Genomic DNA, 25,088 nt, shown 5'->3' on the forward strand with positions numbered 1-25,088 from the left:
GGTGAAAACAGGCCATATATCATTCCTTATAATCCCGTAAATGTGTATATCTTCTTTCCTGTAATAATAATTGAGCTGCATCAGCTCTTGTGCTGGGACGATGAAGTTAATTAAGATCAGAAATTATTTTCTCTTCCCTCTAGGTATTTCAAGCCGGAATTACGGTTGTCCATTGGACAAGCTTCCATAAATTTGAATGCTGTTTCTACAACCCAACTTGACTCATCGCCCTCTAATTGACTTGGTTTCGGGGAGAAGTGTCCGTTATTACAGCCGATGTATTTCCACTTGAACAACGTTCATCTCATTGTGTGGGAGGTTGATGATATCTCCCTTACAATTACTTGGCGTATCACCCTGCCGTGTTAGACCCACGCCCCATAGCGGCGGAGGGAGGAGCTGAATAGGAGGAAGTAAGAAGAATGGTTGAACTGAGAAAGAAATAGTGGAGAAGCGAGAGTTATTGAATGAAGAGTTACTGTTATTGATTCTGCTCTAACTGGATCGACGTTGAATTACGGCTTTTAGGGAGAACTAGCTTTCAGCTTCTTTTATTTGAGGTAATAACGCCACTTTCATAGAGCGGTGCAGAATTTGGTAGGAGAATGACGTTGTTCAGGGATTTTATTGACTGTTGGTGTAATTTAGTTGTTACTCCATGCGCATTATCCGCATATTTGTACGTTAGTTAAACCTCATGTTAACTGTTGGTTTACAATGTTTTGACTGCTACTCTTAAGACAAATTTCAACTCGCACAAGACGTTTGAATACACTACTTACATGACCTATATTACCACGACCGCTTCACCCCCGCCTTCAAAGAACTTGCCTGGCTAAGACTAATAGTAATGTTATTGGCTTTACGTTCCACTAACTACTTTTACGGTTTTTCAGAGACGCCGAGTGCCGGAATTTAGTCGTACAGGAGTTCTGTTACGTGCCAGTAAATCTACCGACACGAGGCAGACGTATTTGAGCGCCTTCAAATACCACCGGACAGGGTCGAACCTGCCAAGTAGGGGTCAGAAAGCCAGCTCTTCAACCGTCTGAGCCACTCATTCCGGCCGGCTAAGACTTGAACAACGCCCATCACATAATGCTTTATGTCTCCTCCACGGATTATTCTACACCTAGTTTCCTGTATTCTCGCCTTAATCAAATGTCAGACAAGAAAATGTTTGGATACATTTCAAAAAGGACGCACTTCTATTAGTACTGACTCATCGCACTACCCTATTCACGAATGTTTTCCCTCCACGGTGACCGCAATTCGAATCCCGGCCAATGCGCATGGGTGTTTTGAAATGAAAAGTCACTTCCTTGCTGCTCGTATTTCACGTAGAACTTCAAGCTTGCTGTTTAAGTACCTTCTTTGTACTGAAGAGAAGGTTGTTAAACCGAACCAGATTTGCTGCATTGCTGGCAAATATTGAACCTCAAATATGTTAAACTATATGGAAGTTTATGTGCTGTTTTGCATTGTCGTGGGGTAGCAGGTCATAGCGTGCCCATTTCCGGTAGCCCTTTCTGAACATCTACGTCAGATACTCTTAAGGAATCACGCACTGTGATAACCCCTGTCCTTTGAACACGAGTATAATTACCCTTTGAGATATTAACTAAAGACCCAAGAGAGGACTGTCTTCCTTGTACCATTCTAGCTTTGGAACTGGTCGATCCACCACTGACCACCTGGTACGCCTGTAGAGTTCAATCCAGGACGCTTTTTTCCGTAAACAGTATTTTGTTACTGTTTTCTTCGATTTGGAAAAAGTCAATGACACCCCGTCGTGATATTGCATAATTTCAACCCTGCATCAGTGGTAATTCCGAGGCCACTTGCCGATGTTTATTGTGAATTTTTTTGTCCCTCCTCCTATTCCGTGTCCGAGCAGAGAGGGTGTAGTCGCAATACCACGTTCAGGAAAACGAAGTCCCTTAGGGATCGGTTCTAAAGGGTGCTCTGTTCGCGATTGCCACGATATTGTTGCTGCTGCGGGTTCAGCACTATATGTGGACGATTTTTCGGTGCGTTACAGTTAACAAATAATGGCAGTCGCAGGGCGACAGTTAGAGCAAGCTATTAGGAGAGTGGAACAGTAGACTTCAGAACGTGGCTTCCGGTTCTCAAAGGACAAGTTCTCTGTTATCGATTTCTGCCGGCAGCCTACTCCATCCCCATACTGAGATTTACCTGGGGAGCATCGCTCTTGCTGTAATGGACACACATCGATTCCTTGGGTTCCTTTTCGATAGTACATTAACGTGCCAGCCACACTTGCGTCAAGTGAAAGCTGAGTGCGCTTAGAAACTGAATATTTTGTTAGGGTTAGACTGGCAGCGGGAGCTTTCCGCTTAAATCTTGTAGCCAGTCTGCTCGCTGAATCCGGTGTACCACCTTTACACCTGAGACGCAAGCAAGTGCTATTACCATACGCTGCAAACTCACGGCAGATGCCACTTCATCTGAACTCTCCTTACGTGTTTTATAACAAGAACTGCTGACTGCATGCTGCCTATTCACGAGCAACACAGCCAATTGGAATACGCCAGGATGGCATTTACAGAATGTTTAATATGCCTTCGCTTCCCTGTCTTGTTGTATGTCCACCAGACATCATCCTGGATCTGTACATCGGCACAAAATCAAACACGGACACTTCCATTCATCGGAAGTTTTCAGATGCATTGAAAGACGATATCGAGGATCAGATGTGCTTTACGCGGATGGTTCGAGTGCAGAAGGAAAAATGGACAGTTCGTTCATTGTGAACGATGATGGGTTTTTCTTGCAGTATACGTTCACAGCAGACTTCTGTGCCATCTTGGAAGTTCTCCGGTACGCGCTGTCCAGTGGACGTCAGCATTACCTTGTGCGCACTGACTGCTTGACCTCGTTGCAGTCTGTCGATACGTGTTTCTCCCAAGAACCCTTAGTGCAACGTATCCATGACCTGCTGGCCGTATTGTGGGAAGTTAGCACCGGAGTTACATGGATGCAGCGGGGAACGAGTTAGCTGATAAGGCTGCCAAAGGGGCAATCCTTCTGCCCCCGTTACCTTACAAAGTTCAGACTACTGATATACGTACTTGGTTGAGACATTTGGTAATGCCTCACTGGGAAAGTAAGTGGCAGGCCACTCCTGAGAAATATTAAAGGAACAGCAACGGTACGGAGGACTTCTCTTCAATAAGTCCCGCAAAGAGACAGTAGTAATGTGCCGTCTTCGGGTCGGCCATGGTATAGCGACGCACTCCTACGTAATGGAGAGAAGAGGTCGCTCGGTGTGTACTAGCGTCGCCCATCTAACCGCAATGCACATCCTTACGAAGTACGGAGACCTGGTGGACCTACGCCGTAGTGTAAAACTTCTGAGCACCATGTTTCTCATTCTACGAGATGACGAGCAAGCAGTAGACCTCATCATCCGTTTTATAAGGGACAGCGGTCGTTCTTTTATCGTTTTGAACAGATACTTGTTTATTGTAGTTGTAACTCTTCCTGTACTGTAAAATACATGTTTGTTCTTTTGATTCTGTTTACGTCTGTATTGCATATTTTAATCTGTTTGTAGTTTTTAAATTAAATGGATGTGTTGCGCATGATTTAATTTTTTATGTAGAATGCGTTATTTAAAATTATCTGTTTGTTTACTAAAAACAGCTTTGTCCAGTCCGTCCGTCCGTCCGTCCGTTCTACTGCATCGATTTAATTCTTTTTTGTTTCATTCTCTCCGGAATTACCTGCCGGTTAATCATCAGGCTTTGATAGGTCTGCAAGTTCTATCAGGCCACAGTAATCCTAAAATAAAATCACTAAATGACCACTCCAGTAATAGCAGGTGAAGGCTTACCCTAGACGAGTGACACTCTGGAAGTCCAAGTTCAGCCACCGTCGTCGGGGAGGGGGGACGTGAGACTAAACTTGGTGCCCATATGAGTTAGTATCTGGAGAAAAATAATGTGGGTTTAAGGCACCCCTAGCACCCCTACGATTGGGGGTTGGGAGGGACTTGCATGAACAAATCATTGAAAACGACCAGTATCATGTACATAATATCTATAGGGCGATGCATATATACATACAGTTGTCTTTTTATTTTTTTATTTGAAGAGATCAAATAAAGGGCTGCAACAGGGACAAGGCTCCAAACACACAACAATCTCTGAAACTACAAAGCATTTCGTGAAATACCAGTCAACATGACAATGAAGAAATCTACAAAAATTCATTGACACATAATTAAGCGGTAATACAAATCCTGAAATTATACATTTAAAAGTTCCTGGTCAGCACATGGAACAACTTCAGAACAAGACACATCATCTGACTCCTTTATAACGAATGCTTCAGAGCAGCACGAGTCCTCTAATTATATTTTAATATGGTTTAATCATTTCATCGAAATAAGGCATTGTGCATTACATCCAGTGGTTATTTTAAATTCAAAATTCATCCTAGTGATTAGGAAAATGTTATGTTGTAAAACTATTATTTCGTTACATACCACCAGGGGCCGATGACCCAATCCCCGTTTGAACAGCTTGATGATAATGATGTTGATGATGATGATGATCATCATCAAGACCTGAGTCTCAGAGCGTGTTGTCACACTCGTAATTAAACATTGTTGTTTATGAGGCAAAGCGCTCAATATCTGCAGAAGCGTATACAATACTCGTTCTGTGCTCGTAAGCGATCAATCCTAATACATTACAGAACGATATTTGTGGTCGAGTTACTCATATCCATATATATTAGTCCATGTCTCCTGTTCTTTGCCCGTCATCATTTCGCTTTAATCGAGCTGACATAAAGCTGTTGACGTAAATTAAGCAGGACATCTAAAATACATAGGACGTGTAGGAGTCACAATTCTTCTCACTAATATACTAGGTGCCCTTAATGTGAGAGAACGCAAGTCACATTACTTTTGTATTAGAACTAGCCGGTGTATACTCGTCATTGACTATCAAATAAATACAAATGATTCATAAGGAGAAGTTTGGCCAAATACATATTAAAATAACAGGAAGTCATCTTTATTGAGCACTCGGCCGTAAGGTCCCGCCTAGGCGGTACTGAAGAGGTGTACAGAGGAAATAAGGAATGAGGATGTTTGTTTATAAGGTACAGCTATAATATTTTATACATTTGTGACTTCATCTTTTTGTGTCACATGAAGTCATCTTTCTCGTGAGCTTAATTTATATAACTGTTAATTTTAGTTGTCGCTAAAATGTCCGTGTTACACTGAGGCTGACATTTAAACTGAAATACAGGCCCAATTTGCACCAGAGAAAGATTGCTCAAGTGGGCAAGTTCGGTCTTGGTTCAGTCCGGTGGTATTTGAAGTTGCTCAAATACGCCAGCCTCGTGTCGGTAGATTTACCGGCACGTTAAAGAACTTCTGCCAGATAAAATTCTGCCATCTCAGCATCCCCGAAAATTGTAGAAGTAGTTAGTGGATGTAAAATAAACATCATCATCATTTTTCCTTCTTAACAACAACATGTGATGTGAGGTGACCTGGATATCGTCGTTGCGCCTCGAAAAATGGTGAGAGGAAAAATACTGACCCGCAGCACATCTACCAAAAATTCGTTGATATTTCATGTAACATTGAACCTTAAATGACAGAACCTTTCTGGTCAGAGTTCTAAGCTGAAATATTATCACCTAGCGGTTTTTCTAGGCGCAACGACCATATGTAAACACCAGGCCCTCAGGACCGAATTTCTTTCTTTCTTCTTCCTAATCGCTTCTGCTGGGGCGAATTCGTTAGCAGCCTCCAAAACCTTTCCTATCTTAGCGTCGCCGAAACCCTGCGTACCAGTTGATTCAGAAGGTTGCCCAAAACTAAAGAAGCCCATAAACGGGTTAAAGTACAACTATCGAATAGGAACGTATTATATAGGACAAAACCCTGCTTCAGGGCAGGCCTGGGAATGTGAGGAACGACACACTTGGCCATTTATTTATTTTATTTTTCTAAAGTGCTCTAAGCAATGCAAAACTTAGTGAAGTGGTAGTCGTTTGTGCACACAGTGAATTTATACACTGGATACTAGAACACGATATGATGCCTGCATTGACTGTGGTGAGCGACAGTTTGAACTTTTTTGTAAACAATATTGTCTAGTGTCTAACTTCACTGCGTGCACAGAAAACTATCACTTCTTCGAGTGTCAGTTCTGCATCGTTTAAGAATGTGCAGGATTTTAGAAAAAACTTTTTTTTATCCATTCAGTTGTTCCTGACATTCCCAGGGCTTGTCCTGACGCGTGGAACAATCACAAATTACTCTGTGAATATTTTCGATAGGTTTCGAATCCCTACTAATGTTCTACAATAAATGTCAACGGCGATTTTAAGAAATTCACTCCGAATTGTGCAAAAGCATCTGTATAATTTAAAAATAATTTGAATAAATGGAATCTGTTGGGGTGGGGGACGGGTGTAGCTGGCTCGAAAATATTACAACTTAAACAAGTTAATGACAATGAAAATTAATTTAGTGCATTTTAATTTCTTATTGCTCTTGTGAATTAATCAGTAGGCTGAACCTTTGAGGTTTCCCTAGTATTAGGGCACTATCCTAAGTGGATTCTCTCTCTCTCTCTCACCTCTTTTTGAGTTACTTCAGTTTCTGTGCAGCCGTTTGAATCACCCAGTATATTAGAGCGATGATAAAAGGCCAGAAGCTGGGCTGAATGGTTCAGACGTTTGAGGTGCTAGCTTTCTGAGCCCAAATTGGCAGGTTCGATCCTGGCTCAGTCCGGTGGTATTTGAAGGTACTTAAATACGTCAGCCCCGTGTCGGTACATTCACCGGCACGTAAAAGAAATCGTATGGGACGAAATTCAGACTCCTCGGCGTCTCCGAAAACCGTAAAATTAGTTAGTAGTACGTAAAACCATTTTTATTATTATTATTATTATTATAAGACTAGAAGAAGTTTGTAATGATAATGCTATTGTTTTTACGTCCTACTAACTACGTTTTCGGCTTTCGGAGATGCCGAGGAGCCGGAATCTTTTCCTGCAGGAGTTCTTTTACGTGCCAGTAAATCTATAGACACGAGGCTGACGTATTTGAGCACCTTCAAATACCACCGGACTGAGCCAGGATCGAATCTGCCAAGTTGGACTCAGAAGGCCAGTGCTCCACCGACTGAGCTACTCAGTCCCGCAAAAGTTTGTAAATCATTCATGGTGGCGAGTTTAGTTCCATGGAGTTTTAGTAAAAATACTCATGGAGAGATATTTGGAACTGTGCGTCTTGCTTCCACAATAGCTTCATGATTGATGGAACTTGTCCAACTAGTTCGTGTTTATGAACTTGTCTACACGACGTTTGTCAATGCTGACATTTCTTAAAATGTTCATCGTGGTAATCCGGCCTCATAGAGGAGTGAGTGATGTAGGCAACTGGAGGAATAACAAGCAGATTGAGATTAATTGTACCGGGCTGAGCGGTTCAGACGGTTGAGGAGGTGGTCAGATACCCGAGGCTCGTGTAGGTAGATTTACTGACACGTAAATGAACTCCTGCGGGACAAAATTCTCGATGTAGGTAGATTTACTGGCATGTAAATGAACTCGTGCGGGACAAAATTCTGGCAACTCGGCGTCTTCGAAAACGTCAACAGTAGTTAGTGGGGCATAAAACCAGTAACATTATTTATTTATTTCATATCATTTTTGCCCTTATGGACACTGTTTGAACTCGAATATCTCATGATGACACAATTTTCACTTCTTTCCCTTCTTCCTCTTCTCTTCCCCAAATCTCTTTATCCCTTGGCTGTGCTCCTGTTTCCTTTGTTCTGTCCACAATGTTCCTCTCTTCTTCTTCTCTTATTTATTTATTTATTTATTTATTTATTTATTTATTTATTTATTTATTTATTTATTTTAGAGATGGCTTGCAAAATAATAATTGTGGTTCTGTCTCTTGTAACTGGTTCAACCGGGCTTGCTAGGCGCACTATCAGGCCTGGGGCACATCAGTAAGAGACAGTACGCTTTTAATTAAGGCAAGAGTCGTTGACATTGTGAAGTTGCATCCACACAGTATTGTATTTCATTCTCGAGAAGTGTTCTTATTGTTGTACGTCTACTGTCTGAGAAGCCACATCTTCCATCCAGAGGACTTAATTTTTCTTCCGTCGTCATCTTCACCGTCGTTGTAGCTCAAAGTGCATTAAGTCGCTACCCAGTGTCCTAGTTACTCACTTACTATATTACCATCCTGGGAAACTACACATCCTAAATACTTGAAATTAGCCACCTGTTCCAGCTTTGTATCACCAATCTGGCATTCGATTCTCTTGGATTTCTTACCTACTGGCATATAGATTTCGAAAGACTGCAGGTTTTCGGCACAAATTGCCATTATGACCAAGTCGTCATCATAGGCCGGACTGCTTATTACATTTCCACCGACCTGAATCCCTCCCTGCCACTTCTTTCCTTTCATCAAATGATCTATGTAAACTACGAACAACAAAGGTGAATGATTACAGCCTTGTCTAACCCCTTGTAAGTAAGAACTCATTCTACCATCAATTCTCACTGCAGTCCAGTTGTCAACATAAATGCCTTAGATTGATTTTAATAATCTATCCTTAATCCCACAGTCCCCCAGTATGGCGAACATCTATTCCCTCGGTACCCTAGCATATGGTTTCTCTACATCTACTAAACATAAATATATCTGACTATTCCTTTCGTAGCATTTTTCAATTACCTGGCGCATACTGAAAATCTGATCCTGACAGCTCCTCTGTGGTCTGAAACCACACTGGTTTTCATCCAACTCCCTCTCAGCCACTGATCGCACCCTCCCTTCCAAGATTCCAGTGAATACTTTGCCTGGTATACTAATCAATGAGATACCTCGATAGTTGTTGCAATCCTTCCTGTTTTTCACACCAGGCAAATGCTGGGGCTGTACCTTAATTAAGGCCACGGCCGCTTCCTTCCCACTCCTAGCCCCTTCCCGTCCCATCGTCGCAATAAGACCTATCTGTGTCGGTGCGACGTAAAGCAACTAACAAAATAAATCCTTCCTGTTCCCTTGCTTATAGATAAGTGCAATTACTGCTTTTGTCCAATCAGAAGGTACCTTACCAACACTCCGTGCTAATCTTACTACTCTATGAAGCCATTTCATCCTTACCTTCCCACTATACTTCACCATTTCAGATCTAATTTCATCTATTCCTGCTGTTTTATGACAATGGATTTTATTTACCATCCTTTCCACTTCCTCAAGCATAATTTCACCAACATCATTTTCCTCCTCCCCATGCGCTCGGTTGTTCGCGGCACCACTAGAAAGATTTCCTTTTACGTTGAGAAGATTTTCAACATATTCCCTCCACCTGTCCGTTGATTTCCTGGATCTATTATGAGTTCACCTGAATTACCCAAAACACTGTTCATTTTCTTTTTCCCTCCCTTTTTAAGATTCTTTATTACTGCCCAGAAAGGTTTCCCTGCTTCTTGACTTAGTCTTTCCAGGTTATTACGAAAATCTTCCCACGACTTATTTTTGGATTCAACAACTACTTGTTTCGCTCTGTTCCTTTCATCTATGTACAATTCTCTGTTTGCATCAGCCCTTGTTTGGAGCCATTTCTAATAAACCTTTTTACGTTTACAAGCTGCTCCCACTTCATCATTCTACCAAGATGTTCGCTTTTTTCCATCTCTACATGCAGTTGTTTTCGGGTATTCCCTTGCTGTTTCTACTACAGCATCCCTGTGTGTCACCCATTCACTTTCTATATCCTGAATTAGCTTACTGTCCACTGTTCGGAACTTCTCACAAATCGTTCCCATATACTTCTGTCCAATTTACTCGTCCTGGAGATTTTCTACCCCTATTCGTTTGCAGACAGATTTCACTTTCTCTATCCTAGGCCTGGAGATACTTAGTTCACTACAGATCAGATAGTGGTCTGTATCATCGAAAAATCCCCGAAAAACCCGCTCATTCTTATCAGATTTCAAAGTCGGTTAAGATATAGTCTGTTATGGATCTGGCTCCCCTACCCTCTCATATGTAGCGGTGAACAGCCTTATGCTTGATGAATGTATTCGTAACTGCTAAACCCATACTAGCACAGAAGTCCAGCAGACGCTTCGCATTCTTATTAGCTTCCATATCTTCCCCACATTTATCAATCAGCCTTTCGTATCCTTCAGTTCTATTCCAACTCTCGCATTGAAATCGCCCATTAGCACTACCCTATCCTTGCTGTTGGTCCTGACTACGATGTCACTAAATGCTTCATAACACTTGTCAATTTCATCCTCATCTGTACCCTCACATGGTGAAAGTGGGTTACTGTAGTCACGTCCTAGTTCGTGAACCATGGGCAACGACTGAGTGGCCTAGTAAGTGGTCCTGAGAGTCGGGATACCCCTTGCTACGGAATGGGAGTAGGCATCTCGGACATAGTCTGAATCATGGCTCTCCTTGTGCTCAGGCAGCTAGGACTATACAATTCACCGGTGGTCCTTAACCCGTTAGAGGAGAGATCCTCACTTGGACTGTGTGTAAGTAGAGTAGCATGCTACTTCATGAATTTACCGAGCTCAGAACATTCCGGACCTGTGGGAGTAACGGAGCCCCACTCCCATTTTACAGGCGAGGAAATCCTTGGAAATAACCTGGCGAACGAAATGGAATTCCATGGGGAGCTATCATTATTAATGGGGCTTATGTAAGAAGAAAGGTAGAACTGGCTAAGTCAGCAACGAGGATGCATCTGGATATGCTAGGAGTAAGTGATATTCGGTTAAGGGGAGATAACGAGGAAGAGATAGGAGATTATAAAGTGTACTTAACGGTTGTTATGAAGGGAAGGGCAGAGTCTGGGGTAGGGCTCTTTATCAGGAATACCATTGCACGCAACATAGTCTCTGTTAGGCACGTAAATGAGCGAATGATGTGGGTTGATTTGGCAGTCGGAGGACCGTGTCAGGAATGGAATGAATGACGCCCCATCTAGCGGCAGCGATAGAAATTGTGCAGGCTGCCGAAGCCTGTCGCACTCCTCTGAGGTAATGAGTAATGACAGACAGATTAAATTATATTGGAGAGTGTTGCGGCAATGAAAGGTAACGGAAAAACCGGAGTACCCGGATAAAAACCTGTCCCGCCTCCGCTTTGTCCTCCACAAATCTGACATGGAGGCATGGAGTGACTGGGATTTGAACCATGGAACCCAGCGGTGAGAGGCCGGCGCGCTGCTGCCTGAGCCACGGAGGCTCACTAAAAATTAATCGATTAATAGATTAAACAATAGACTTCTGTGCGGTTGATTAAAACCAGTTCTTTGAAACACACATTCTAATTAAGACAGCATCATGAAATAATGCGACTTTTATAACAGATTACAACATTTTAAATTTTTTTAAAATCTGTATCAGTTACTCGGGATCTGTATGTTTCACATATCGCCGGAGAGATATGTGATTTGTGACGTACCGATACCGGTGCGGTATTCCGCGCTCCTCTGTAGGTCTATAGGTGAATGTGTGGACGTTTGACCACTCAACCGTAGGGTGACCACGCCCAATGTGGCTTAACTACCGTTAGCGGTTATATGAAATTTTTATAGTCATGTTTTATTCAGTTGTATTTTTAATCAGTATATGTGAGTTTTAAACATGTATGTGTTTTGGTACTATCGTTATGATTGTGTTTTAACGGTGGGTGTGTGAGTTAAATGTATGCGTATTTGTGTATATTAATGTGGATGTGGCCGGGAGAGTTAGTCTCATTCTGTGAAAATGCCAGCACAGCACCCATCCAAGTACTGACCACGCCCAGTGTTCCTGGTCTGTGAACAGAGAGACTGTTGCTGATAAGATTACGCAGTGACACCACTTTTGTAAAACGGGGAGTTTACTTTAGCGTGGGTGTGCGGATGTTAATTTTGCACAAAATAGCATCGTTAATATGCAGCATGTTTGGTGTATGCACCGCCTCGTCTCCGAGAACCAGTGCTTCATGTGTAGTATTAGGAAGGCCGTTTGGTGTTAGAAGACCAGGTAGTGGATTGTTTAAGGGGGTGAGAACTTTTTCGCTCATGGAGGGTGGGTGGTGTATCTTGGCGGGGTTGCGAGTTATTGATACTGGGGTTGGGGTTTTCCAGGGGCCACAGCTACTCAGTCCACCGAGGTGACCCTGACCTGGGGTAGACTGGCTATTAAAGAGGTTGAGGTGTAATAACAGTAGGGTGTTGCTAACTTCGTTGTTTTGGGGCGGTGTGGGGGCGGGAAGAAGCGTATCACAGATATTTTCATGTATTTAAGAAATTGTGTTACGAGAAACTTCTATTACGCTCTTAGATTCAAAGACTCTTACAGACACTTGAAGTGCGCCTGCGCTGTGAGTCGAGTGTATTGTTTCTACATTGGTTGTTCCCCCTCCTGTCCCTTCCCCTTACCTTCTCAAACGTAGTCTTGGTGGCTGGTTGTATCCAGCGTTAGATTCTCACTAATTATTTGTCGCTCTCTAGAGCAACTACTGGGAGGTTCCTTTCGAACCCAAGGCTTCTGGGCTGCGAACATCGGAGCGTAAGTCGTGAGTGAATGTTGCGTGTGTGTATTGAGTGAGAGGTTAATGCTTGTGGCCGCGAATGGGTGTGTAAGTGGATTAGAGTTGTGCTTCTGTGTGTGCTGTGCTGTGTGGATGGGCCGGGTTCATAGTCCAGGGGCCTATGGCCAGTTGAAGCCCGTTTCTTTTCCTTTAATGTTAACGTTTAATATTACTTTCTAGTACTACTTGTTTCTATTATATTTTCTGGGGGTAATAGATCTTCTGTTCTCTCTTGTATGTAAGAGGCCAATAGAGGTTTATTGGTTTACTTTTGAAAGAGTGCTTCAGTTATAATGTTGTACATATGTTGTTGTCAGTGAATAAAAGTCGGATGGATTTACAGATGGAAAGCTCCCTAACTTCGGTCCACCTAGCTTCCTCTCTGGGCACGTTCCTATTTTCCTAGGCCCTAATGCTAGCACCTTCTCAAGCGGTAGGGATTTGGGTTGTTTGTTGGGATTTGCACGTGGTAGAGAGTGCTGTTGTGCCTTGGTTTTTGCAATTACTGTCTTTTTGAAGTACGGGCATCCAGGAAACGAAGCCGCGTGACTTACTTGACAGTTCGCGCACTTCGCCTGGTCCCGAGGCACCTTACATTCAGTGTGACGGTGTGGGCCGCCGCACCTATTGCAGCGGGTAGAGTTCCGGCACCTTGCGGCATGATGATTAAGTTTAAGGCAGTTATAGCAGATAAGAGAAGGGTGAAGTGGGGGCTGTGATCATAAAATAACAAAATATTCCCCGTTTGTATGAGGGTTTACAAAACACAAGGTATTAGCCTCAATATGAAATAATTCAAAGTGAAATCCTGATTCTGGAGTTCAGAGATTATGTATCTTCAAAGTTTTCAATGAATTGGGTGTGCCTGTTTCCCTGTCCTGGCAGTCAAGTAATCACGGTATTAGGTATCGTCCATCTGTTGTATTGTCGACAAGTACTAGTATTCTGTCTTCATGTTTTATTGTTGTTTCTCAGTTTTCTTGTGTAGGTCGATCTTTATGTTATGGAGAAACGTGGGAGTTATATGAAATGACACAATATTCTGTCGTTACATTGCCCAGGTGAAACTTTCAAGCGGAGGTCTGGCTCCAAATTGACCTTATTGTGGTACTTAGAATATTATTCTATGTAGGCCTACGCCATGGATGAAATAAACTCGCTCGTGGGGTATGTTGTTAATAAGTTATCATAAACTTAATGGCACGTTCAGTGATATGATGAACCTCGTTCAGTATGTCGAAACGAGTGGAGGAATCTTGTAAGCTGTGACTGAATCTCGTCCACCTTGGGTGGGGGTTGTAGAACAATACCCACGGTATCCTCTACCGTCGTAAGATACGACTAGAAGGGGCCTCAGGGGCTCTCGACTTTGGAGCGTGGGTTGGTGACCACCGAGCCCTTAGCTGAGCCCAGGCATTTCTTTCACTTGTGTCAGGCTCCTCACTTTCATCTATTCTATCCGATCTCCTCACTTGGTCAACGCGTGTTCTTTTCCGATGGTATTAGAGCATTCGAGGCCAAGGAGTCTTACATTTTCACGTCCTTCGCATCGCTTTCTTTGACCGATATCTTTATTTTTCGAAGTTTTGATTGGTGTTATACAAGAGGATGGTTACCTAGTTGTAATCACCAGCACCACTACCACCTGACTGACTCGAGAACGGCAATGTTAAAACTTCGCCAACAGCATTATGACTTACAGAATTCAAAGCCTGGACAGAGGAACATAAACAGTATTTCCACTCTATTTGTATTTATTTTCATTTTGTAGTTTGTATTCTTCAAATATTATCTTGAAAGCCGCTCTTGTACATCCTAAAAGTACCCGTTGGGGGACGCATACCACAGTCTAAGAACTACTGGTGTATGGGTCTATGATAGAATAATGGTAATTATTTGATCTTAGAATTGAGTAGCCAGTGCTGTGCTTTGCTAGCTTGCTTCTATTATCTGGAGGCCCCGAATTCGATTCCCGACCCGTGCAGGTTCATGACAATAATGCTATTGCTTTTACGCCCTACTAACTACTTTGAAGGTTTCCGGAGGTGCCGAAACTTTGTCTCGCAGGAATTATGTTACGTGCCCGTAAATCTACCAACACAAGGCTGACTTATTTGAGCACTGTCAAATACCGCTGGGCTGACTCAGGATTGAATCTGCCATTTTGGGCTCAGAAAGCCAGCGCCTTAACCATCTGATCCACTCAGACCGGTAGTCCAGGGTTGACTCAGCCTTTTGAGACCAACTGAGAAGCAATCTGATACAAGAGGCGGCGGTTTCGGTCAAGAAAACCAAGCAATACGGCTGAGGATGTCGTTACGTTGACCACTCGAGTAATTGCAGGTCATCCGGTTGGGCAGCATTCGTCTTCACAGGCGAATGCCCCAATACGCTGTTACGTCACATTTTTTCTTCTCTTAGGATGGAAGTACTCGAGATGTCGCGATATATCAGATAAGGTGTTACGACTTCGATACTACAGTTGGAATTGTTTCCACTTTCTTGTGCCAGACCACGTTCTTTTACCTTTACTATCTGACCTCCCGTAGCCCCACTTCTTCTCTTCGGACGCCCAGATTTTGAGGCTTGTGAATCTTAGTGAGGGTTTTTCCTCTTCGCTCCTCTCTGTAGCTGACACACTCGTTCTGCGAGAAGTCGCAACTCTTCCTGTCTAATGATGTTGATTATCCCTCGTTTTGCCACATAATAACAAAACGCCACCATCGGAATTCGAAGTAAGTTACTCCCCTATCATTAGTCTCGAGTGACTGTGGAAGGCGACCTCAGTGGCACAGTCGGTTAGCTGTTGTCTTTCTATTCCTTTGACAGGGGTTCGATTCCTATTTACATTAATGACATGTTAGTGTGTTTATATGTGACACACCGTGTCGTTGACTTCCAGCGTGATAAAGAACTACTGCAGGATGGAATTCCGACACCCTGGCGTCTGTTGAAAATCTGTAGCAACTGGAGAGATTTTAGACGACGGCATTAATGATAAGAATAATAAGAAGAATGTATTTAACATTCCTTCATTTGTTATCGGTTTTAAGAGACGCTGGACTAGGAGAAATTAGACCTCAAAAACGTTTCTCTTACGTGCTTCTGAATGTACTGTATTTACAAGAGAGTCTCGCATCTGCAACCCGTGGCTTCAGCTTGTTAAAACAACTGCTGCCCTTTCAGATGGTCTGCGAACATTTTCCCCATGTAAGTGGGGACGGTAGAATATCACCCACGGTATCGCCTGTCTGTCGTAAGAGGCGACGAAAAGGGGTTCCAGGGGCTCTGAACTTTGGAGCGTGGTTTGGCGACCAGGGGGACCTTAGCTGAGTCCTGGCATTGTTTCCACTTAGTTGTGCCAGGCTCCTCACTTTCATCTATCCTATCCGATCTCTCTTGGTCAACTCTTGTTCTTTTCCTAATCCGACGCTATTCGGTTTCACGCCCTTCGTGGCCCTTGTCTTCCTTTTGCCGATATCTTCATATTTCGAAGTGTCGGATTCCTTCCATTTTTTCCCTCTGATTAGTGTATATAGAGGATGGTTGCCTAGTTGTACTTCCTCTTTAAACAATAATCACCACCACCACTACCACCACCACCACCACTCTGCGGACATTGGTTACCACACGGTCAGCATGACGCCATCAGCCTGTTGCTTGGCTTTCGTGACTGGCTCTACTGGCTCCCATATCTGGAAGCACCTCATTTGGTCTCACGGGCCTGAGTGAAACCCGTACCAGCCCTCACTCCGAAAGTATAAAGTAACTGGACAAGTCGGGAATGGAACCCGGGACCTCCGAGGAAGGGGCAACCACGCTATTCCTACACCATGGGTCTGACACCTTAGCACTGTTAAATTCCAGTCGATGGCAGTGCTGTTCAGTCCTGCGACCTCTAACATAGAGGTATAGCTATACAGGTAATACCTTCTTCTTCTCGTTCCTCTTCATTTCTTTATTATTATTATTATTATTATTATTATTATTATTATTATTATTATTTCATCCCCGACTAAAAAGCGCGATTAAACTTATTTAGCCGATGTCGTTGCCTGTCTTCTTCTCCCAAGATCTCTTCATCTTCTTGTTGTGGCTTTTCACGAGGTTTTGTTGATGGTAGTGCTTATATGGTGTGAAAGCGGTGATTGTAAACTAATTTTCTGAACTTAGATCTGTCTGATACGATGTTATCTGTGATGCCTATTCCCTAAAGGTCTTTTGAAACTTCGAGCAGACAATTGCTTTTTTTTACTTTGATAGGTAGAGCAAGTTTCCGAATTTTTTCGGTCAATCTCAGATTATTCATTCTAAGAATATGCCCGTAAAATTTCAAACGTCTTTTCCTAAATGTGTTTGAGATTTTCTCTGAGTGTTGGTATAAGTAATGAGATTTCCGTATTATTCAGATTCCTCCTGCACAGACTGGTCCAAAAAATTCTTTAACATTTTTCTTTCTTGCTTTTCTACATCTTTAATCAATGATCTCTCCCACCGATCAGTGTTTCAATAATAATGTTATTTGCTTTAAGCCCTTTAACTACTTTTACGGTTTTCGGAGACGCCGAAGTGCCGAAATTTAGTCCCGCAGAAGTTCTTTTACGTTCTAGTAAATCTACCGACACGAGATGATGTATTTGAGTATCTTCAAATACCATCGGACTGAGCCAAGGTCGGACCTGCCAAGTTGGAGTCAGATGGCCAGCGCCTCAAGCGTCTGAGCCACTCAGTGTTTCAGATGCATGTAGTGCTTCAAGCTTTATTACAATGTTATTATTATTATTATTATTATTATTATTATTATTATTATTATTATTATTATTATTATTATTATTATTAGTTCAACACTTCGCATTCTTTGGAATGATTAAACTGCTTTGCTAGCTCATCTCCTTAATATGAATGACTATATCGGATTTTGGATTTTATACCATGCATTTTTATTTCATTTTTTGCAAAAGGATGTTACCTTAGTCCATTTGACAAGCTATCAGCGAATTGCACTGTGATGGAAGAGGAGTGGCTTGTGATTTCATGCCAAATTTATTACGATTCTTTACTAGAAGTCTTGTTTTCTCCTGCTCTGAACTTTTGCTTCTTATCTTCGGCGATACAATGTATCACAAAGACAAAAAGTGGCCTCCTTTCGTTGGTATTGCATTAGTGGTCTTGTTTTGGTAAACTTCTCCGGGAGATACAGGATTACCTAATGGACTTGGCTCCGCGGAAGCAAAACCTTTAAAACTCGTTCTCCAGTTTGTGCTCAATGCAGCGAGTAAGTAGTGTTATTATGCATTGTGTATAAATGACCATCCAGACAATGTTTTTTCGTAGCCGAATTCGGGAGTACAGGGCCGCCATTTTGGCCTACACAGACAATCGATTACAAACTAGGGCCAAATCAATACTGTATATGTGTCAATGCTATGAATGTTGAATGTTGTGTTATTAACTTATTATAAGAGACCGACAGAATGTTTTCCGTATAATAGCATAAGGTAATTCCGGTACTGTTGCCGCACTTTTTATATTTTCGGCTTGTTTGAAATTTATATTTAAGTTTGAAATTAACGTTTTAGAAAATAAAGTTACATTACTAAAAATGTGAAACGTTCCCCTCGAGTTACCTTTCAAGGACTGTCACATAATTAAGTTTAAATCCTAAAATAAAATTAAGAGCTTCTCTGAATAACAAGCATATTTGTTAGTGTCGAGGCAGTTTGTTTATTTTGCATACTGTTTGTAAGCCTACATTATGAAATATATTAATTTATTTGATTAGAAAACCCTTCCACATAGTATACAAGGTAAAGGCAGTTCAAGATCTTGGAGACCACTGGTTTAATTTATGTATGTATGTAATGTATGTATGTATGTATGTATGTATATTCATTCCTCAGTCCGAAGGCTGGTTGGATCCTCAACAGCTCCATCATTAGCTGTTATAGATGGCATCACTGGAGAGGCGTACTAGGGAAATGAGGAGTGAGGTAGTTTCCCGTTGCTTTCCTCACTTAGCCAGAAGTTGTATTTCTTTGTTTTACTTTATCGTGAAAATGGCTATGTAAACTTCTATGAAACTCGGCGTATATTTGTACAATGTTAACTTCGATGCTGGGCTAATTTTCATTACGGTATTCAAAGGAGGAAGAAGAGACCAGAGTTTAAAATAATTTCTTGTTGATAATTTGAATACAGCTTAATTTAGAAATGCTTCAAAGAAGATTTACTTTAAACCTCCGCTAACTTCTAACATTTTATGCCATGGTAACCTTTTTTTTTATAGAGATAATGCTGACTCACAGAATTGTGAATACCGAGCAAAGGGTATTGCTGTTGGTTTTGAACCTGTTAATCGTGGGATCCGTAGCCCGACACTCTACCCTTAATCCACAGAGGGAACCTCTGGACAGAGCGAGTGGCTGCGGGGTTTGAGTCACATAGTTGTCAGCTTACATTGGAAAGATAGTGGGTTCGAACCTCACTCTGGGCAACCCTGATTATGGTTTTTCGCGGTTTCTCATTTTCACACCAGAGAGATGCTGGGTCTTTTCCTTAATGTCACGGTCGCTTCACGCCCCTTTCCCATCGTCGCCGGTAGACCTATCTGGTCGCTGCGGCGTAAAATAAAGCCTCTGGAACTAATCTACAGTAACATTACACTGAATGAGTATTGTACCAGACCTTCAGGCATAAACCTCATCTCTGAGGATCTGACGGGGATTGTGTACTACTCGACTTAGCAGAGAGCAGCTGGCACTCAAGATGATGGACTTGTCTTCTTCAATTCCTTTTTGCATCTTTATTGACGTGGAGATATCGAGTTGCAAGGAAATGGGAAATAATACAATCCGTCGACTGCAGCCGAGCATGCATATTTTTTCTGCATGCTACTGGGCTATTTTCTGTAGGGAATCGGTTCATGTGCTGCTGTAGTTACGAGAGTACGACATGGTAAACATTAGATGTTTCGCCGCCTCATGGTTTATCATATGCCGTATTATGGGTAATCATAAGAATATAATGCGTACTTGTATGGTGCTGAGTTCTAGTTGCGAGCGCATCTAATATTACCGAGCTCGATAGCTGCAGTCGCTTAAGTGCGGACAGTATCCAGTAATCGGGAGATAGTGAGTTCGAGTCCCACTGTCGGCAGCCTTGAAGATGGTTTTCCGTAGTTTCCCATTTTCACACCAGGCAAATGCCGGGGCTGTACCATAATTAAGGCCACGGCCGCTTCCTTCCAACTCCTAGGCCTTTCCTATCCCATCGTCGCCATAAGACCTATCTGTGTCAGTGCGACGTAAAGCAAATAGAAAAAAAAAGCATCTAATATTTTCATGTTAATGAATTAATCAGTCTAACGCTGATCGGACGTTTCCTCAGATATTGTTTTCCAGTGAACTGGAATTGCGATGTTGCCTACCATGGGAATACCAGAAGAGAAAGAAAAATTAAAATTAGATTTTGCATTTCATTAATGGTAGGACAGTTCATTAAATAAGATAACTGGACGTCATATTCCTTAAATACATGCAACCCCCTCTTGATTGAAGGGAGGATTAGAATTTGGTGACGTTTCTTAAAGCTAGTACAATAATACCGCCTGCAAACTGTGAGGAACGGTCCCATAAGCAAGTGAGTACAGGAATGATTGAAGGAATGGATTATAAACTAACTATTGATGGAGAGAATGAATAATGAGCAGTGAGAAATTACGTATATACACATGCATATCTTGCACAGTACTAATTAGTTTGTAAAAATGTAAATATTGCAAATAATGTCTTATCTTAAGGTAGGTCTAGGGAACGTTTTATATGTACATGCGGGCTTACCCTCTTGCATATTTACACTGACTGACAGTGACAATGCAACACCAAGGAGGAGTGCTTCGAAAGGGATGAAAGTTGGGGGAAAAACAGAGTCGGCACGGAAGAATAATTGATGTTTATTTCAAACCGATATGCAGGTTACACAATGCGCACGGCATCGACTCAGTAGGATGTAGGACCACCGCGAGCGGCGATGCACGCAGAAACACGTCGAGGTACAGAGTCAATAAGAGTGCGGATGGTGTCCTGAGGGATGGTTTCCATTCTCTGTCAACCATTTGCCACAGTTGGTCGTCCGTACGAGGCTGGGGCAGAGTTTGCAAACGGCGTCCGATGAGATCCCACACGTGTTCGATTGGTGAGAGATCCGGAGAGTACGCTGGCCACGGAAGCATCTGTACACCTCGTAGAGCCTGTTGGGAGATGCGAGCAGTGTGTGGGCGGGCATTATCCTGCTGAAACAGAGCATTGGGCAGCCCCTGAAGGTACGGGAGTGCCACCGGCCGCAGCACATGCTGCACTTAGCGGTGGGCATTTAACATGCCTTGAATACGCACTAGAGGTGACGTGGAATCATACGCAATAGCGCCCCAAACCATGATGCCGTGTTGTCTAGCGGCAGGGCGCTCCACAGTTACTGCCGGATTTGACCTTTCTCCACGCCGACGCCACACGCGTCTGCGGTGACTATCACTGACAGAACAGAAGCGTGACTCATCGGAGAACACGACGTTCCGCCATTCCCTCATCCAAGTCGCTCTAGCCCGGCACCATGCCAGGCGTGCACGTCTATGCTGTGGAGTCAATGGTAGTCTTGTGAACGGACGCCGGGAGTGCAGGCCTCCTTCAACCAATCGACGGGAAATTGTTCTGGTCGATATTGGAACAGCCAGGGTGTCTTGCACATGCTGAAGAATGGCGGTTGACGTGGCGTGCGGGGCTGCCACCGCTTGGCGGCGGATGCGCCGATCCTCGCGTGCTGACGTCACTCGGGCTGCGCCTGGACCCCTCGCACGTGCCACATGTCCCTGCGCCAACCATCTTCGCCACAGGCGCTGCACCGTGGACACATCCCTATGGGTATCGGCTGCGATTTGACGAAGCGACCAACCTGCCCTTCTCAGCCCGATCACCATACCCCTCGTAAAGTCGTCTGTCTGCTGGAAATGCCTCCGTTGACGGCGGCCTGGCATTCTTAGCTATACACGTGTCCTGTGGCACACGACAACACGTTCTACAATGACTGTCGGCTGAGAAATCACGGTACGAAGTGGGCCATTCGCCAACGCCGTGTCCCATTTATCGTTCGCTACGTGCGCAGCACAGCGGCGCATTTCACATCATGAGCATACCTCAGTGACGTCAGTCTACCCTGCAATTGGCATAAAGTTCTGACCACTCCTTCTTGGAGTTGCATTTGCTCTGTCAGTCAGTGTATATACAGAATTGTAGTAATGAAATGTCGTATGGCTTTTAGTGCCGGGATATCCCAGAACGGGTTCGGCTCGCCAGGTGCAGGTCTTTCTATTTGACTACCGTAGGCGACCTGCGCGTCATGATGACGATGAAATGATGAAGACAACACACACACCCAGCCCCCGTGCCATTGAAATTAACCAATTAAGGTTAAAATCCCCGACCCGCCCGGGAATCGAACCCGGGACCCTCTGAACCGAAGGCCAGTACGCTGAACGTTCAGCCAACGAGTCGGACTAGAATTGTAGTAAATAATAATAATAATAATAATAATAATAATAATAATAATAATAATAATAATAATAATAATAATTGTACCGGTAGGTACACCTAAAGTCCGCACATTTAAAAGAAGCGCCTTAAGGAACACTATCTATCGAACAAAACTTGAAACTGCTAATGGGTAAAGTTAGACATTGGTCAGAAGATGTCACTTTTGAATAACTGAGTAATATGTTATTTTAAAGTTTCCTAAACTGGATTTATTTGTCTTGTTTTGGTGTGCATCAAGAAGTTCTCACTTTTCTCCATAAATGTCTCCACTAAAAGACCTGAGGACATGCACTCTGGTGCAAGGTGGAATAATTAGTGGTTTAAAGAAGTTTTGTGTTTATAGGTTTTCTCAACTGAATTGTCTTTCATTTATTTTGATACTTTAAGGTTTGCAACACTTCCTTCTCATCCCGCCAGCTTTGGAGTCTGGCCAATAACAAATTTTCTTTAATTATTTTTCAGCCAATCATAGGCTTCTTGTAGCTTTTGGTTTAACCAATAAAATGAGAGGGTGTGTCCGGATTTAGTCCAGTGCTTTCTCGAACCTTTCTCTCGGGTATAAAAGCTGCGGCTTTTTCAAGCTACCTTGTCTTATTGATCGTCGAATTTCTGAGTGTGTGTTAAGACAGGAGGCGGGGTGCCTCATTCTTCGGCAGGCGCAACATCAGCCCAGGTAATGGCCACCGTTTTTCTATCTCTGTAGCTATATCCGAAAACTTACCCGAGGGGAAGGTTCTAATTTCTAACTATGTAACCATCCGTTTCCTAAAAAGTCTTGCTAATGTAAAATTTCATAAAGACTTAAACTGTAAATTCGGGGATAGAGAGTGCGTTGCCCTCTCGCGTTTCCCTTCAATTTATCTTGAGGTGACTACGATTTTGTAACTGTTTTTCTCCTGTAAATCACTCATAAACTTTTCCTTCTAGTCACCTCAGAAGTGTGGGATTAGCCTCTGCATCATCGGGCCACAAGCCCATGTAGGGTTTTAAAACTTGGTTTTCAAGGAGCGCACGTGTACGTCTCCATACATTTTGAGTTTGGGCCAGTAATTTAACCTATTCTTTCTCACGAAGGCCCAGTAGTATGGGTACTAGATACCCCTGTGTTGTAGGTTGTGCCTAGAGAGGCCAGAAATTGTAAGGTTTTGTGTAATGTTGCTTTGAGTAAGCTGTAAGGAATTGGGAGTACAGCCTACTTGGTTGAATTTAATGTAAGTGCTCTTGAACTGTGTCTTGGGAGATACCTCTCCTTATCTAACCAAACGCAACCTTTGCGACGTTGTAAACTTGTAAATTGGAGCTGGAAGCTCAAAACTTGTAATTTCCAAACCTTGGGTTTCTATTCTTGTTTGCTATTTTGTACCTGACATTTTGCTCCTTCACCTAGTGAAGAATTTTGCTAAGTTTGAGATCTGAAAAGAAATATAACCTTTATTTTAAAGTTTTAAATTTATCTTTGATATCGTAGATAGACCCATTCAAACCCACATCTTCTTTCACCTCTCTGCGTTCCACAGATAACCCCAGAACGATAATGATAATAACAATCAAGTACTTGAAAGGGAACTCAGGCTACTACGGAAGAGCTTAGGCAACAGATGGGTTGACGGGCAGGTTGAACTGAAATCCAATAAAGAAGTATACAGCGAGATGGAACCGATAACAACAGCAATTAGAAAGAGAAGATTGCTGTTTTATGGGCACATCTTCCATTTGAATAATGACCGGCTCACAAAGAAAATCTGGAATCTTCTAAAACCAAAGGCATCTAAGTTGAGATGATTCCAAGAGTGTGAGAAAGATCTGAAAGAGGTGCGCATTATGGAGTATAATATCAATGACAGGTTGAGTTTCCGAAGGATGGTGAAAAGCTATAAGGGTTTTGTCGTGAAGACAGAACCCAGAAGACGGAGGGGCCTTTCACCAGAGGGGCGGAAGAAAGCGCTGATTGATGGGCTCAAGAGATATTGGCAGGATGTCAAAGCCGGCAGACGAACAAGAATCAGACACCTAAAATGAGATTGGTTGTTAACACGTAGTCCATAGAGGCTCAATTCGAAAAAAAAACAAAGCATAACAATAATAATATCTAGCCCTTAGAGCTCACTTCGCTAGCAGAAAAAATTCTGAACTGAAGGGATTCTTCTTGTTCTTATGTTGATCAATTGCAAATTGATAAAATCTCTGACTAAATGCGCCCTTTACCTCAGCGATCAACTTTGAGTACCGATCGAACTAAGCTGATAGTATTCTTTGTTATCTTCTTCAGTCAGTATAGGTGATGTTGATGTGTGATGAGTCGTGAAAAAAAGCTCTATGGTGCTTGCTATGAACAGATGATTAACATCTGCTAACTATTCGGTCGAGATTTATGATTTGTAAATTGCTCGATAAATTGATGCTTTTACACTCTGCGCGCAGCCTGCGATAAGATCTGTGCAGTACAGCCATTGCTCGGCTGTCACACGATTAGTGGTATAATCTGGGCCAACGCTACGTACTTAGACTGTTGTACATAGACATCGGAGGCAGTACGGCGTTCGATAGGACCCCACCATTCTTCATACACTTAGGTTGCAACTACATTGGACTCTTTTATCATTCGAACTCCAAGGGGAGGCAGAAAAAATTCGAATTATCCAAAATCCGAATTAACCAAGAAGGACTATTTTAACGAAAACATAGTATAGTACCTACTGTACAAATACATGAAATATAACAGCTGCCATGTTGTCCTCTACTCCAGATGAAAGTTTTTACACGACAATATACTGTATAAACAGTAGGAAAACAACATTAACATACAATTTAGTGCATGAAACAATACACTAATTCCATTGCTCACTTAAAAAGTTAGTGATTTTTGTTTGTTTGGGTTTATTT

The 25,088-nt window shown here is 42.7% G+C and overlaps 1 protein-coding gene across 1 annotated transcript in view; it reads left to right on the forward strand.

Moving 5' to 3' along the window:
- The first annotated feature begins 11,002 nt into the window (after positions 1 to 11,002).
- Positions 11,003 to 25,088, forward strand: part of MCU (mitochondrial calcium uniporter) — a 431,816-nt gene continuing 417,730 nt past the window's right edge. Inside the window, exon 1 of the mRNA XM_067135316.2 lies at positions 11,003 to 11,078. Coding sequence (XP_066991417.2) covers positions 11,007 to 11,078 — 72 coding nt within the window. The 5' untranslated portion in view covers positions 11,003 to 11,006. The remainder of the gene's footprint in view (positions 11,079 to 25,088) is intronic.

Source organism: Anabrus simplex, chromosome 1 (genome assembly GCF_040414725.1).
Source record: "Anabrus simplex isolate iqAnaSimp1 chromosome 1, ASM4041472v1, whole genome shotgun sequence".
In the NCBI taxonomy this organism is placed as follows: domain Eukaryota; kingdom Metazoa; phylum Arthropoda; class Insecta; order Orthoptera; family Tettigoniidae; genus Anabrus; species Anabrus simplex.